Below are 16136 nucleotides of genomic sequence, written 5' to 3'. Positions count from 1 at the left end.
ATTTTAAACATCTTAACTAACACTTGTTAGTCTCTTTCTCTTTAGTGCTCTCTTTCCTCACTAAACCATTTATTTTCATTTTACTAGAAAGGGAAATACTGACTCACAATTATTAATTGTCAAATTGAAATTTAATTGAAACATTAAATTTGGAAGTATTTAAAATTTCCCTCTCAGATCATTTCATATGATCTTTTATTTCTAGTATTCTCTTTTGGGTCTAATTATTTTAGGAATGAATAAGCCTTGAACTTTGGAAGTTTAAGTAAACTTATTCTTCCTAATTTATTTATTACCCATCTGAATATATGCTATTCAGACCTTTAATTATTTGAATGCGTTTTACCCCTCTTCCTGTTTTGGTTATACACTTAACCACTATTGTTTTACGTATTGATTTCCTCTTTTTAATTTAATTTTTGCATATTTTGCCCATTTATTAATTTTTTTAATTTTCCTATTTCTTACCATTTCTTTTGTGTATCCTAGCCTGGGAACGACAAAACCTGAGCCCTAAAAGGAGACATTGTTATCCCTCACTACGAGTTCAAATAAATTAGAAAGACAACCCTCTTTCACTTAAAGTTTATTTTGTTTGATTAGTTGTGCAGCAACTAACACAACACCCTGCTTGTAGTTTAGATAACCGCTACTGAGACTTACCATCTCCGTCCTCTCTCTCCTTTACTTTCCTCTTCTCTTTTTACATTTGTAGGACATGTAAGAACCATCAATCAATTCTAAGTGAAGTAAATACGCAATCGTGCCAAAGACGACGAATCATCCTTTATGAATTTGATTGTAATCATCCTCTCATTTGTTCTTCCTAACCTCCCTACATTTGGAAACGCAATCCAAGTTTTAGCATCTCATCCAACGTTGAGATCAATTTAATAGAGATACGTGTTGAACAACTGTCGCCTTCGCAGCCTCCCTGGTGAGCGGTCCAACTGAAAGGTGTACGGTGTCAATCCTGTCAGACTAAGAAAAGAGATATCAGAATTATTATTGTATTCTTTTGTCCAAAGCAAGAAATATAATAATATTGTTTTACGTTTTTGATAACATTTAATTGGAAAAAATAATTTTCCTCATTTGAAAAACAGAAATTTTGCTTGTCATTTGAATTTGTTTTTCACCTCTGTCTCTCTTTTCCTCTTCCTCATTAGAGTGACAAAGTTTTCGCATTTCTAGTCTACTTAGACACCCTGAGAACAACACAGTCATCACCACATTTCACTAGTGGTTCACAATCACTGATACAACACTTAGTTGTCCCACCACACATAGGCTTTTACTCCACACAGATCTGTGTCAGTCCCTCTTCTCCTCAGCGTGCCAACATGCCGCAGACTGCAGACCCCATTTCCCATGGGGAAGATGTGAACATTTGGCTGAGAGGCATAACAGACAGCCTCACTCCAAAGACATTTGAACTGTTATTATTTTTAATAATAATCCTAATCCTGAGAAGATTCCTGACACAAGATTCAAGCCAGAACAACAACCACGAGGAGCTAGTCAAGATCACGAGCTCACTAAGCTATGCCTTCACCACCCAGCTGAAACTGAGCGACAAGCACATCACCCACCTTCAAGAGGAGCTGACACGTGCTCAACGTCGCATAGACAAGCTGGAAGTGAAAGTTCAAAATCAACTCAAAGCACCCAGCGAGAGGAATGAGGATACAACAGAACAAGTTATGAAGCTCCTAGCAGCCCTGGCAGCAGATCAGCTCGACCAGCAACATACAACGGCTTCTCAGAAAGACCTGGTAAACAGACTCCAGTATGCCGAACAGCTACTGGAGAAAGCCAAGATAGACATCAGAACCAAGAATTCTGAAATCAGTGCTTTGAAAGACCAGCTTGAAAGGTACAGAACTGAAATGGACAATCTGACCCAACAACTAGATGATACCAACGATGAGCTCTACATGGTCAGAAAAGAACTCCAAAATGCTTAAGCACAAACAAGAGCCAAGGAAAGAGAAACCTCTCTTAGCCTCATCACTGCTGAGCAGAGCAGAGTCCCACGTCCAAGAACTGGCATGTGACGAAAGGAGTGAAGGGCCACAACCCAAAACCTCACCTGCCTTCGCCACACAACCCTTTCCTGCCAACGAAAGAAAACCTCCCGTCCAAGACCTTGAAGCTGCACACGGGATGACAATCAAAGACCTCAACAAGCTGTCTGAAAACATCAGCAGGTTCAACCCGGACTCCACAGAGAGCCCCGACATCCAAGCTTATCTGCGAGTTATCGAATTTCACCTGGAAGTGAGACCTCATGTGACTGACAGAGACTGGTTATACCTCCTTAGAGCCACGTCCAGTCCCGAGGTACGAAACTTTCTAGATCGACAGCCCAGTCAAACCAAGTCAAACTACCAGCGACTTCGTGAGGTCCTGATTAAAGAGTTTACAGACCCAGAGTCTGAACATGGACTGTTAACTGCCTTGGAAACCAAACAAGGTCGTCAAGAGACTCCACAAGTTTACTTTAACCGACTCCGACAAGCCTACTTTGGTGCACACAACAGCCCTGACCTTGAAGAGGATGTGAACTTCAAAAGCCTCTTCCTAAGAAATCTGCACCCTGGAGTCAGTCACCATCTAGGTGTCATGGCCTGTCCGAACTCCATGACCATCCAACAGTTGCGTGACCTAACACAGAAGGCCTATAACAAGCAGAAGGTGGCCTCAAAGAAAGGTAACAAAACATCCACACTCTTGAACTCTGTCAACAAAGACTCAAGCCTTGCACTGGATGACACCCAGTGGCATCACAACACCAAAGTCTTCCATCAAGAGCACAGAGAACGTGACGCCCATATCCACGACCGCTCTCAGCCCAACTGCTGGAAAAATCCATGGGACCAGCCACGCTTCTCAAGAAACCAAAAGGATAACATCTGGAAACCTAACCAGATATCCAAAGGTATATCATCGAAGAGCAACTCGTGTGGGTAAGCGACAACAAAACCCACCTCAGCACCACTCAGACATGCACAGTGCTGAGTATGCACAAGAACATGACCGCTTACCATTAGAAGACACGGAACAAGTCATGGAACAACTAAGAGAGTTCCTTCAAGACAATTTACATGCATATGACCACAAAGTTGAGTCATGCTCGCTGTGACCAGCGACAGAACGGAAGGCCGGTGATCACCTCGTGCACCACATCAGAGATGACAAGCACCTGTTCAATAACAACCCAGAAAGAACAAGTCTTTCACGGCCAACTGTTGATGAAAAATCTGAGGTACTAAAGGACTAGTCACTAACAAACTGTCAAATTAACTCCAAGTACCACATTCCCTGTCTGTGCAACAGCAACCACCAGAGCACAGAAGGTCAGAAAGTCTGCTACAGCCAGAAGGCATCACAAGAAGAATGCAACATAGGAGACAAGTTTTGCAACTCAGCTTCACACAGCCATGCCAAACTGCCTCCGACTGTCTGCCAAAGAACTTCCTGCCTTGCTGGACTGACCCCTCATTAGACCATGGACACGCCCTCATCCAAGCCAAGGATGCTGAGAGCCAGTCTTCAGTGCGATGCTAGAAAAAGGGGGAGACAACACAGACTTGAACAGATCTGACCACACATGCACTACACCAGTAACACACAACATTACCTACACCCAGAGGTAAACACATCTACTGATAACACAGTCAACAAACATATTCTTCCCACAGGTAGAATATCCAACTTTTAGCGTAACAAAGTTACACATACCCACCATGAAGGAACGTGCAGCCATCCTCACAATAGGTAGAACACCTGACAGTAAGTTAAGGTTCACGACACACTAGCTGCATCTGACATCCTAGCTCAATAGTAGTTGTAACCCATGCTAGGAAAACCCACAGCAGCCTTGTTTTGTTTTGTTCTTCTTTTACCTATCCTTCTCCTTCCCCTCTTTCCTGAGTAGGTGAAACGCCTAGACACCCTGCAAGGGTCGAAGGTCTGATATTAGGATTGACTCGCAACACCTAATATCCGCCAGCCACTCTAAACTGAATGGAAGCCAGAGAGCTCCATGCATGATAGGTCAATCCATTGAATTGAAAATGAAATTACTAGAAAACTAATGGTAAAGTAAGACAACCTAGAAGAACCAAACAAAGTTAACCACAAATTTGATTGATGAATCAAAATAAAAACAATTTCCAAGACGATCTAAACTATCCTCAATGTGGTAAACTACATTGACTAATTGAACTTAACCACGTGTACCTAAATAACCTGATGCCTGCACCAGTATAGTAACTGTCATGGAGGTGTTGTCTTGCTGTTTGCTGTGTTTGTCTGCTTCTTCTGCCTTTGTTTCTCCAGCGATCGATGATGTCTTCACCTAAACACCTCGCCGATCGAAAGGGGGATATATGTAGCAGAAATGAGTCGAAGAGACAAATTAAAGAGTCTATCAGAGCTGTGTGCATTGAAACATGAGCTGAATTCCTCAGGAAGTCATAAATCAGTTCTAGTGCCACAAGAACCAAGCAGATTACCAACCAACTTGTTCACACAACAGCTTTCAACATGAACACCACTAGAGCATTTATTCACAATTTCAATTCGAAGAAGAGATTGTCAAATTTGTTGTTCATAATTGAAATGCAACGCTGGACATCACATGGAAACCCATGAGAGTACTGCACAAGTCCCATTGACTCCCCCATCCAGCAGAACCATACTGAAATTCCTAAGGGGGAAGGGCTTTAAACCTTTGTCTTCACAGAAAAGTCCCTTTGCCAGAGAATGGCAAAGAAACTGCTTTTTATACATTATATATGGACCAGAATGAACTCAAAAAGACTTCTAAATGAATCGTTCCATTGCTTAACTCCATATTCATTTATGTGTAACCCACACATTTGACTATCATGTATAATCACTTATTGTGTATGTCTTTTGATAACTATAGGATACATAGTCATGTCTAGTATTGACATAATCGAATTTTCTTGCTTGATATTGTCCTGACAATCATTTATTTGTAAAATATATCATAATCATGTTATAGGAATCATGTCCAAAATTAGACCCTGTGAGGCAAGAACCACATGCTTGGTAAGATAAACAATGATTTATGATACCCCAGACCCCAGGACCATATCTGATTGGTCAAGGCAACATTTGAGGGGTGGCCCACAAGGAAATTTAAATACCTTGGACATCAGTCATGCCTTGCTTTTAGTCTGCTTTTAGTCTAGCATTGCTTGTGCTATCAGTCATGCGGGCTTTTAGTCTGCTTTTAGTCCCTAGCTGCTGCTATTAGCCATGTCTGCTTTTAGTTCCAGCCTTGCTCGTGCTATCAGTCATGCTATTAGTCATGCCTGCTCTTAGCTTTTAGCTTGTAGCTTTGCTACCTAGCTTTAGCTTGTAGCATCTAGCCATGCGGTTAGTCATCTTTGTTCTTTGAGCGCGGTTCCAGCGTGCCTGCCTGCTACTACTATGCCACAATGAGAAGGAACACAACCTAGTCTCATCAAACTTTATTTCTTTTCTTTTCCGTTTGAGAGTTTCGTGTTCTGAGTTAAGTTTTATAACGTCGAGTCTCCGACGCCTGACCTCGGATGCCCATTCAACTTCGACCAGCGCACACGACTCTCCAGCTTCAGCCAACGCCCAAGCACGGGCTCCCCAAGACGTCACTTCAGCCAACTGAACTTCCAGCCAATCAGCGACACCGGGATACCCCTTTCAACGGGAGTCCCTCTCACAGCAAACGAAGGCAACGTATTCCCAGATATTTGTTGTGCTGGTGTATCTAATATAATTTTAACCCCACTGAGGAAATCAATGCGAGCGCTAATTACGTGATTGATGGTTGTTCATGTCTATGCAATTTAACGTATTGCTGTTAACTTGGGATTCCATATTTCCATTCTCTTAAACTCATCTTTCCCTAACTTTCGACCTTCCTGCAACTTGTGTGGATGTGTGTGTGTGGCATTTATGTGTTAGATTAGTTTATGTCTTAGATTTATCTAATAAAGCCTTATTCATATTGAAAAGAGAAGTATCTTGTGTTTTGTGCTTACAAGTTAATGTCTTAAACTGCCGATCTTGTTACTGTGCTAATTGATAGTGTTTCACTATAGTTTGGATATTAGTATCCAGCGCAGATTTGATGTTAAACGGCTAGTTCACTGAATCGCAGGGCGTCTCCGTGAACAGCCGTGAAACAGTGATTCTGTTCAAATTCCCTTTAAAATCTTAAATGATTCCCTTTGAGCTAAATTGACCTGTTTCCCTTACAAAAGCTTATTTTCTCATGTAATTTATCACATATTGTGCATGTGAATCCTGTGATTAGAGAGCACTAACATTGGCTGTTGCTATGATACACAGATTGCAGGGTATTAAAAGTTTCAATGAAGATCAAGTGAGAAAACAGGAGTGGTATACAAATAGGATCTGAGAAAAATGGAAGGAAATAAAAGAAAATAATGCATGTAGGACATAAAAGCTGCAAGCATAATAACTATTAATTAATAGAGTAATACAAAATCATTCCATGCAGACAAACAGAAAAGGACTGGTTAATATAGGGAGGATAATGACTAACACGTGAAGACATCTGAGTGCAATTAACATGAGTGCAATTACTGTGATGAAGAGACAAGGCTAGTTGGAATTGTAGTGCCTACGGTGAGGTGCCTACGGTGAGGTGCCTATGGGGAAGTGAGACCACTAGTGGACACCCAGGGAAACAGAGACCAGACAGCGTGACATTACCCCCTCCTCCACGGAGCAGCTACCAGATGAAAAAAGAAAAAAAAATTTTTTTTCAAGATACCTAAATCAAGTAAAAAGTATTTCCCAAGTCTGTAAAAAAGATCATGATATTACCCTACTCCCTCAGAGCTTGTTTTAGCACTATACCAAGATTTGCATGGGTTCCTTAAGAATTTAATAAAAGACAACTTCAAAAACATTTTATTTTTGACAATATACATAATCTTTTCCATTGACATATTTGATGCCATTTCTTTGATCCACTTTCCAATTCTTGGCGCAATCATATTTTTCCAATTAAGAGCAATTATTCGTTTAGCTTGAAAAATACACATCCGGCCTGAATCTGACCTCTTTGCTTTGTAAGAGAGGACTGATAGGATATATACCCACAATAAGAAGCTTAGGATCCAGTGGTAATTTATTTAATAGAATTTGGTCAATCATATCAATAATACGTTGTAGAAAAAAGGCTTCACTTTCTAGCATTCCCATATACATTACATTACATTTACATTTAGTACAAATGAGGACAGTGGAAGCAATCAAAACAACAAAGAGCAATGATATATACAAGTCTCAGTTAGCTTAAACACAGTACATGTAGCTAGGGCTTTTAAATAATATAATACATATAAAGAAAACAGAATAGATAATATATATATCTATCTATCTATCGATATATATATATATATATATATATATATATATATATATATATATATATATATATATATTTGTATAATAAATGAAAGGAAAACAGAATACAAAAAGATTAGAAAGGTAGTTAGAATCTTTTTTTAAAGAATATAATTAGAATAATGAGTGCTAAAGTTAGAGTGGCAAATAACGATGGAAGAGATGTGTTTTAAGTAGTGGTGGGCATAGATAATTTTTTTTTTAATCTAGATTAATCTCACTGTGATCTTGAAATTAATCTAGATTAATCTAGATTAAAATGGCTTATTCGAATTCTGCCGAAGGCATTCAGAATATGTCTGTTACCCAAATAAAATTGACAAACAGTAAGTCTTTGAGAAGGGGTTTATCAAGCTAGGTGGTGCATTAGAAAAGGGGCTCATCTCCTGTTTCCAAAATGCATCACAAAGTGCTTGAAAAAGCTGTAAACTAATTACACATTGCACAAGGTGCAAACAACCTTACGCCTGTTTCACACCAATTTTTTAGTTTTTTATTCAAGTTTGTAGGTGTCAAGGTACAGAAACCAAATAATTAAATGTAAAATAGCACTGGATAGTCTTCAATGTAAAAATGAAATATACAATCAAACCTACATTTATTCAGACACCTTCAACATTTATCACATTATTACAGTTTTGCTATACAGGTCTTTCTAAAAAAAATTGCATATTGTGAAAAAGTTCAATATTTTCCATAATGTAATGATAAAAATTAAACTTTCATATATTTTAGTTTCATTGCACACCAACTGAAATATTTCAGGTCTTTTATTGTTTTAATATTGATGATTTTGGCATACAACTCATGAAAACTAAAAATTTATTTCTCAAAAAATTAGCATATCATGAAAAGGTTCTCTAAACGAGCTATTAACCTAATCATCTGAATCAACTAATTAACTCTAAACACCTGCAAAAGATTCCTGAGGCTTTTAAAAACTCCCAGTCTGGTTCATTACTCAAAACCGCAATCATGGGTAAGACTGCCGACCTGACTGCTGTCCAGAAGGCCATCATTGACACCCTCAAGCGAGAGGGTAAGACACAGAAAGAAATTTCTGAACGAATAGGCTGTTTCCAGAGTGCTTTATCAAGGCACCTCAGTGGGAAGTCTGTGGGAAGGAAGAAGTGTGGCAAAAAATGCTACACAACGAGAAGAGGTGACCGGACCCTGAGGAAGATTGTGGAGAAGGACCGATTCCAGACCTTGGGGGACCTGCGGAAGCAGTGGACTGAGTCTAGAGTAGAAACGTCCAGAGCCACCGTGCACAGGCGTGTGCAGGAAATGGGCTACAGAGAAGCAGCACTGGACTGTTGCTCGGTGGTCCAAAGTACTTTTTTCGGATGAAAGCAAATTTTGCATGTCATTCGGAAATCAAGGTGCCAGAGTTTGGAGGAAGACAGGGGAGAAGGAAATGCCAAAATGCCTGAAGTCCAGTGTCAAGTACCCACAGTCAGTGATGGTCTGGGGTGCCATGTCAGCTGCTGGTGTTGGTCCACTGTGTTTTATCAAGGGCAGGGTCAATGCAGCTAGCTATCAGGAGATTTTGGAGTACTTCATGCTTCCATCTGCCGAAAAGCTTTATGGAGATGAAGATTTCGTTTTTCAGCACAACCTGGCACCTGATCACAGTGCCAAAACCACTGGTAAATGGTTTACTGACCATGGTATTACTGTTCTCAATTGGCCTGCCAACTGTCCTGACCTGAACCCCATAGAGAATCTGTGGGATATTGTGAAGAGAAAGTTGAGAGACGCAAGACCCAACACTCTGGATGAGCTTAAGGCCGCTATCGAACCATCCTGGGCCTCCATAACACCTCAGCAGTGCCACAGGCTGATTGCCTCCATTCCACGCCGCATTGAAGCAGTCATTTCTGCAAAAGGATTCCAGACCAAGTATTGAGTGCATAACTGAACATAATTATTTGAATGTTGACTTTTTTGTATGAAAAACACTTTTCTTTTACTGGTCGGATGAAATATGCAAATTTTTTGAGATTTTGGGTTTTCATGAGCTGTATGCCAAAATCATCAGTATTAAAACAATAAAAGACCTGAAATATTTCAGTTGGTGTGCAATGAATCTAAAATATATGAAAGTTTAATTTTTATCATTACATTATGGAAAATAATGAACTTTTTCACAATATGCTAATTTTTTGAGAAGGACCTGTATATATCAAAAATTATATCTGGTGTCTGAATAATTTTTGGTTTTACTGTTAAAACTACAAAGTAATGCAGTCAAGAGCAGTGAGTGATTTTCATTTTCATTTTCTTGGATTAACATTACAGCAGCCAGTAGCTAAATTAGGCGCGGTCACTTTAAGAGATGATGATATATATATATAATAATACACATCCCATTTTTTTCCTCAACTGTTAATTTTCACTTAAGAAATAACTGACAGTTTTTTCGAGCATAATTTCCAAGGTGGATATTTTGACATATTTTGTATGTATTTGTCGGCACAAGAGCAAAAATAAGCAAATTTGATGTTCAAGTGTTTTGAGACGCCTTTCTCTGCGTGAGCCCTGAACACCAGAACATCGCGAGTACTGAATTGGGCTCTTTCACATCTTTTTGTTTGTTCAAACTGTGATTTGTATTTGTTCATTCAGGTGCAGAAGGGACTTCGAGAAGAGATTCGCAGAAGAGAGCTCGGTTCACAGCATGTGAGTAACCGGCTACTCTGTTCAGCTTTTCCACGTCTTGTGTTTGGATGCTTAAATGTTTAAATCGACAAGCGGAAAGGCTTAAAAACACGTGAAAAAGATCAGCTTTCGTGACGATGCGCAGCAGTGGCCCGTCAACTGTCCTGAGCATCTTTTTAGGCTGGCCTCAGCCAGTCGGTTATATAAAATATCAAGGTGAAAGTCATCATAGCTTGCTAGACCCAGCTCCCAACCCAACTTTGAGAATAGATTAACGGCGATATTTTTTTTATCGCCCGATAAGAGTCTCGCGTTAACGCAGCACGTTAACGCCGACAACGGCCCACCACTAGTTTTAAGTAAATTCTTGAAGATGGATAAGGACTCAGCTGCTTGGATTGAGTTGGGCAGGTAATTCCACCAGGAGAGAACATTTAATTTTAAAGTCCGGAAAAGTGACTTTTTGCTTCTTTGGGATGGCACAGTTAAGAAACGTTCTCTTGCAGAATGCAAGCTAGAGGGCACATAAGACTGAAGTAATACATTTAGGTAAATGGGTTCAGAGCAAGTGGTGGTTTTGTAGGCAAACATCAATGCCTTGAATTATACAGTGGTACAGTGTACCTCTTGCCTCATTACGCTTTATACAGGTATCAGGAATATTATTATTAAACTTGTGCAGCATAACTGTTAATGTTCACATCAGCCATTTATATTGTATGAGTTTCAAACTACTATTGTCTGTATCTGAGCCTTCTTGCATGCCTTATTCCAATCCTCTAGAGATATTTCATCATTTATATCTTCTTTCAATAATCTTAGTTTGCATTCTGAGGATTCATTAGACCCTGATACAAACAATTCATTCAAAGAAGAAATTGAACCTTTATCATAGTAGTGACCTATAATTGTGGCCTCTAATGGGGATATGACTGGAATATCTACTAAATGATTTTGAAATGAAGATATAAAGCTTCTAAGTTGTAGATATTTAAAAAAAAAAAAAAAAAAAAAGGTATTTGAAAGGACATAAATACTTTTCGGCCCATATCTGAAACCCTGGATCACATTACCCCAAATAGGACTGAAATGTGAACAAGAGGGGTTAATGTTCAAATATTTACAAGAATCAAACCAAATATTAATCATGTTCAGTAGCCTACAATAGGGTTGTCTGTGTGTGTGTGTGTGTGTGTGTGTTTTGGGTATTTGAGTCCTCTCTGATCCAATGATATATATAATAAAGGTAGACAGAGCCTGGGATGTTTATTTTAGAGCTGTAATCGGGCCTTAAAAGTTAGGCCCGACAGGACCCGAGCCCGACAGGTTTCGGCCCGAGCCCCACAAGTACATTTTGATTGACAGCTTTTTTAAAGCCCGAACCGTTTACAGCCCGACATTATTCAAATGTGCGCACGCACACAGCTCTTTTGCCTTTTGTCAACAATGAGTAATTTAGTCATGTTTTAACATAATTTACTCATAACTAACTTGGAAGTTGGAATAAAGAAATAAAATAAGTCCTCTGTGACATCGTAACATCTCAGCATTCTAGACATATGGGCTCATTTAACCTATAAATAGACCAACGCACCAATAAAAACGAGTAATTTAAAAAAAAAATAAGATAAATTGTAAATTAAGATGGGTATTTGGCAATAACGAAATTAAGATAAAGGCTCCGCTGGATTTGCTTTATTTTATAAAAGAATAATGCCAACATTAGCGTAAATACTCTGTCAACATTATGAATTTAAGACTCAATGAATATTTAGTTATCATTTGAAAAACCTTTACTCACAGAGATTAGGCTAGGTCTACATGTTTTCGTGGAGGAAAATGATTTAATCCACTGTAGATGTCTTCAGCGCGTTCCTGCGCTCACTGATGGTTCGTCATTATTCACTCATTATTCTCATTATAGACATGGTCAAAACTTTTCCACACCTCGCTCAGAGTTTGCTTTAGTTGCTGGTTCCTGTGCAACCAAAACGTAATCACCAGAGGCAAGCCTCCATTACACCTGCTCAGCATTCATTTTCGCATCTTTCTCGCGCTAATCGAAACACATCACATGACCGCTCGTTTACCTCGCAAACCGGAGCGCAAGCCCGAGCCCGGCCCGAGCCCGCATAAGATGATATAAATTAAGCCCGAACCCGACCGAATCCGTCGGGTCCCGTCGGGTTCGGGCAAAGATCTTCAGCTCTAGTTTATTTTGCCAAGTAAAGTTGGTAATCAATTTAATTATAATAAACAAATATGAGGGGGGGGGGGGGGGGTATTTTGGAACAAAATAGAGACATTTTGGGAGTATATTAATTTTTAGGATATTTATCCTGCCAATCATTTAGATAGGTAAAGATGTCCAGCGTCCTATAGCTGAGGCAGTTGTTTCCAAAATTGGGTCATTATTTATCTTAGCAATCTTTTTCACCTCATGAACAATTTTTATACCCACAAATGTAAAATTATCTGCTGAATCGAAGATAGAAGCATAATCTTGGTTATTTTCTCTATGATTCATTCACATTATAGATGATTTGGAGTGATCAACTTTATATCCAGATATTTTTTCTAAAAGTTTCAATGAGAACCAGGAGTGCGGGGACATAGTTGCTCTAGATGCCTCTCTTGGATTCCACAAATATCATTATGGGCCTTCACTGCTATGGCAAATGGTTCTATTGCAAGGATAAATAATAAAGGTGAAAGAGGACTCCCTTGTGGGCAACTCATGGAGATACTAAAAGATTTAGAGACCATTATTGGTAAATACTTCTGCGGTGTGCCCAGTACAAAGTAATCTATAACCCATTTACAAAATGTATCTCCAAAGCCAAAACATGTGAGCACCTTAAACAGTGCCATTTGACGCGGTCAAATGCCTTCTCTGCATCAAGAGAAAGTAAAGCCTTGTGTTTTGTCCCTCTCTGGCTATGTAAAATGTTGAGCACTCATCTGATAATGAAATGAACATTTGATAATGTCTTCCTTGAATAAATCCATTGTGGTCCTCTCCCACCTCCCTCATGGATGTAGGGAGAAGGCCATTCCTGAAAGACTCCTGGAACATCATCGCCTGTAAAACTTCTCTTAATCTTTAAAAATGCACAACCAGGTTTTTGGCCTCCTGGGAAACAACAATTTGCACATGCAACATAATGATTACACTTGGTATTCAGACTTTAAATAAGTTAAACATAAAATATATATTATAATATAATATAATATAATATATATATACACACACTTAAATAAGATAAATGAACTGCCTCTTTTGCAGGGACTTTGCGATTCAAACACCTATGTCCCCAAGAAGGTAGCAAAGGACAATATTCACTGTCTTCTGGTTCATCAGAGAACAGACTTTGCTCAGCAGCAGCAAATTCGCAATGGATACAAATAAATGTTTTATATTATGAAAAAAAATATTTATTGTTATATTATGCATCTTTATGTTTATTGTTATCTGAATTCAGACTACTGCATGGTTTCCACTTTGACTGTTAACTGTATCAATATTAACTTGTTTTAAAGGAAATATCTGATCACAGATATCTAATCAAACTGACTGATCATTATTTTGAGATATTTTATTATAAACATTAAAATTACAAAATATAATATCTGTGGAAATAGTACCAATTTTTCTATAGGTACTTTTGTCATCACTTCCACATATTACAGACTATATAATGTCTATTATTATTATTATTATTATTATTATTATTATTATTAAAACTTTTAAAATAAAAAATGTTTCAAATTAAATGTTCTTCATCTTCTTTCTGAATAACCTAATTACTTCACTATTCATGCCATAGTATTTTTACATTGTTACATGACATTTTTTTGTTTTGTTTTTTAGGAATCATTTCCTGTCATAGGAGGAAGAAGAAAAAGGTGATCTTTGTTGCCCACAGAATGTTGATTTTCCACAAGCTAAAATTTTAATCAGTTAGACAGATGAGCGTACTACGAGTTTGAATATGTATTCTTGATGGATGAGATCAGATTGACAGGTGGTGGCTCAATGTTCAGCTCATGTCTCAATTTATCAAGGTTCTGCTCCCAGCGCCGTTCATAGTACATGCTCAGAACACATCGGGCACGACCACCATTCTGCAGAGCCCATGGTCCCAGAGACTGAACCAGCAACTGTAGACGACTGATATCAACAAAGAGAGACACATCAAATTGTATTTATTAACCCATACTTTAATAAATTAATATGATGAACACATGATTTTGACAATTTAATGGAATCTGAGTGCGCCTTTAAAGTTGTGCAAATGAAGTTCTCAGCAATGCATATTACTAATTAAAAATTAAGTTTTGATATATTTACAGCAGGAAATTTACAAAATATGATTTTTGCCATAAATAAAAAATCTATAATTTTGATCCATAAAATGTTTTTTGGGGCTATATTACAAAAAATATTCCCCAGCGACTTAAGACTGGTTTTGTGGTCCAGGGTCACATATGTTTGTTTTATGGCAAATTAATCAAATATACTAGAAATTACATAACTTGACTATCATTCTGTCAGTTACCACAGACAATAATGTTGCCTTACGAAAATGTTAATTGCTTGGACAGTATGAACTTACAGTCAAAGTCTAAGGGGCAAGACATTCTATAGATTTAAATACGTTCTATAGATTTAAAATATGCAAAGCTTGTATTTTTGTTGAAGCATTTATATTCATCCTTCCATATTAAATTGTGTTATTAAGCTCTGAAGTAATCTTTTAAAACATGGTGTCAGAGTTTCCAATGTAAGATTATTACTATATATATTTTTATGCTTGTTTGTTAAAAAATGATAGACCATTTCAAAAGTAAACTGACATCATGTTGCTGTACACAGACAGATAGTCTATCCTGTTAACTCACCTGACAGACAGACGGAGGGGTCCAAGCATTGCACCCAGAAAACACATGGGCAGACCAGTCTGTGCAGCTTCAAACAATTTCACTACAACCTCACCTGTGGGTAAGAGATGAGATGAGAAATGCATGCTATAATGTATTTCTTATATTATGTACCCCCCCCCCCAACAAAAACCCCCCAACAACACTAAAAAAGTAACCCTGGAGATCTACCTTACTGCAGAGTTCTGTTCCAACCCTGATCTAACACACCTGTATGTAATGATCAAGTGATCCTTCAGATCCTTAGTTTGTTCAGTTGTGTTTGATCAGGGTTGCAGCTGAACTTTGCAGGATGGCAGATCTTCAGGAACAGGTTTGATCTAGGGGGCTCAATGTACTTCAGTGGCAAAATAGCCCTGATGCATCACATTTACACTGAACCAAAAGCTTTTGAGGGAGAGCTATCTAGGCATACACACAAAAAGTGGAAATTATACACACCTGAAAAGTAGACCTAATTTGTTATTGTATCAAATGCTCACCTAGCATATTGGTGGGCATATTAAGCAAGGTATGCAAGAGGTCATGGACCTCACGATATCGTTGCATGACATACGCTAGCTCCTCATCGTCTACAAATTTTACATCAGCTCTTGAGTCAGGGGTGACTCTCTGAAAAAAAGATTACAATGGTTAATTTGACCTATTGTTAAATGTTAAATGATAATTTCAGTGTTTTTCATTTGTCTTACATTTTCTTCTAGGAAATGGAGATACTCTCTTCCTAAAGTCCCATCTGGCAAAGCAGACATTCGAGTGAGGTCTAAAGTAGACAGACGGATTCTTGGACGCTCTCTAGAGACATAATTTGAACATAAAGGCAGTAGCAAAGTTTGGATAATGAATGAAGGAGCCATAAACAGTATTAACAGTAGTCAGAGTAAACAACTGAGACATACTTGAGAATAGTGCAACCCTCTGGGTCATTTCTCATCCGATTCCTTAACTTGATCAGGGCCTGGTGCCCTGTGGTTTCCCCAAGCACCGCAACCATATCTGTTTTGGTAAAACATGATAGCATACATGAAAGTTTTGAATCATTGGGATTACTGACAGAATTCCTGCTCATACGATTTAGAAAA

General features: G+C 38.4%; 1 protein-coding gene across 2 annotated transcripts in view; it reads right to left on the bottom strand.

Moving 5' to 3' along the window:
• Window positions 1-16136, bottom strand: part of coq4 (coenzyme Q4 homolog (S. cerevisiae)) — a 34850-nt gene that overhangs the window by 17348 nt on the left and 1366 nt on the right. The window contains exons 3-7 of one of the 2 annotated variants that reach the window (XM_026212555.1): window positions 15954-16050; window positions 15747-15849; window positions 15537-15666; window positions 15016-15109; window positions 13977-14284 (exon numbers count right to left, since the gene is read on the bottom strand). In XM_026212555.1, coding sequence (XP_026068340.1) covers window positions 14092-14284; window positions 15016-15109; window positions 15537-15666; window positions 15747-15849; window positions 15954-16050 — 617 coding nt within the window. In that variant the 3' untranslated portion in view covers window positions 13977-14091. Of the gene's footprint in view, window positions 1-13976; window positions 14285-15015; window positions 15110-15536; window positions 15667-15746; window positions 15850-15953; window positions 16051-16136 lie in introns of those variants that run through there. The other variant, XM_026212554.1, reaches the window with a different exon arrangement.

Source organism: Carassius auratus, chromosome 30, assembly GCF_003368295.1.
Source record: "Carassius auratus strain Wakin chromosome 30, ASM336829v1, whole genome shotgun sequence".
NCBI lineage: Eukaryota > Metazoa > Chordata > Actinopteri > Cypriniformes > Cyprinidae > Carassius > Carassius auratus.
This window is presented reverse-complemented; position numbering and strand designations above follow the sequence as displayed.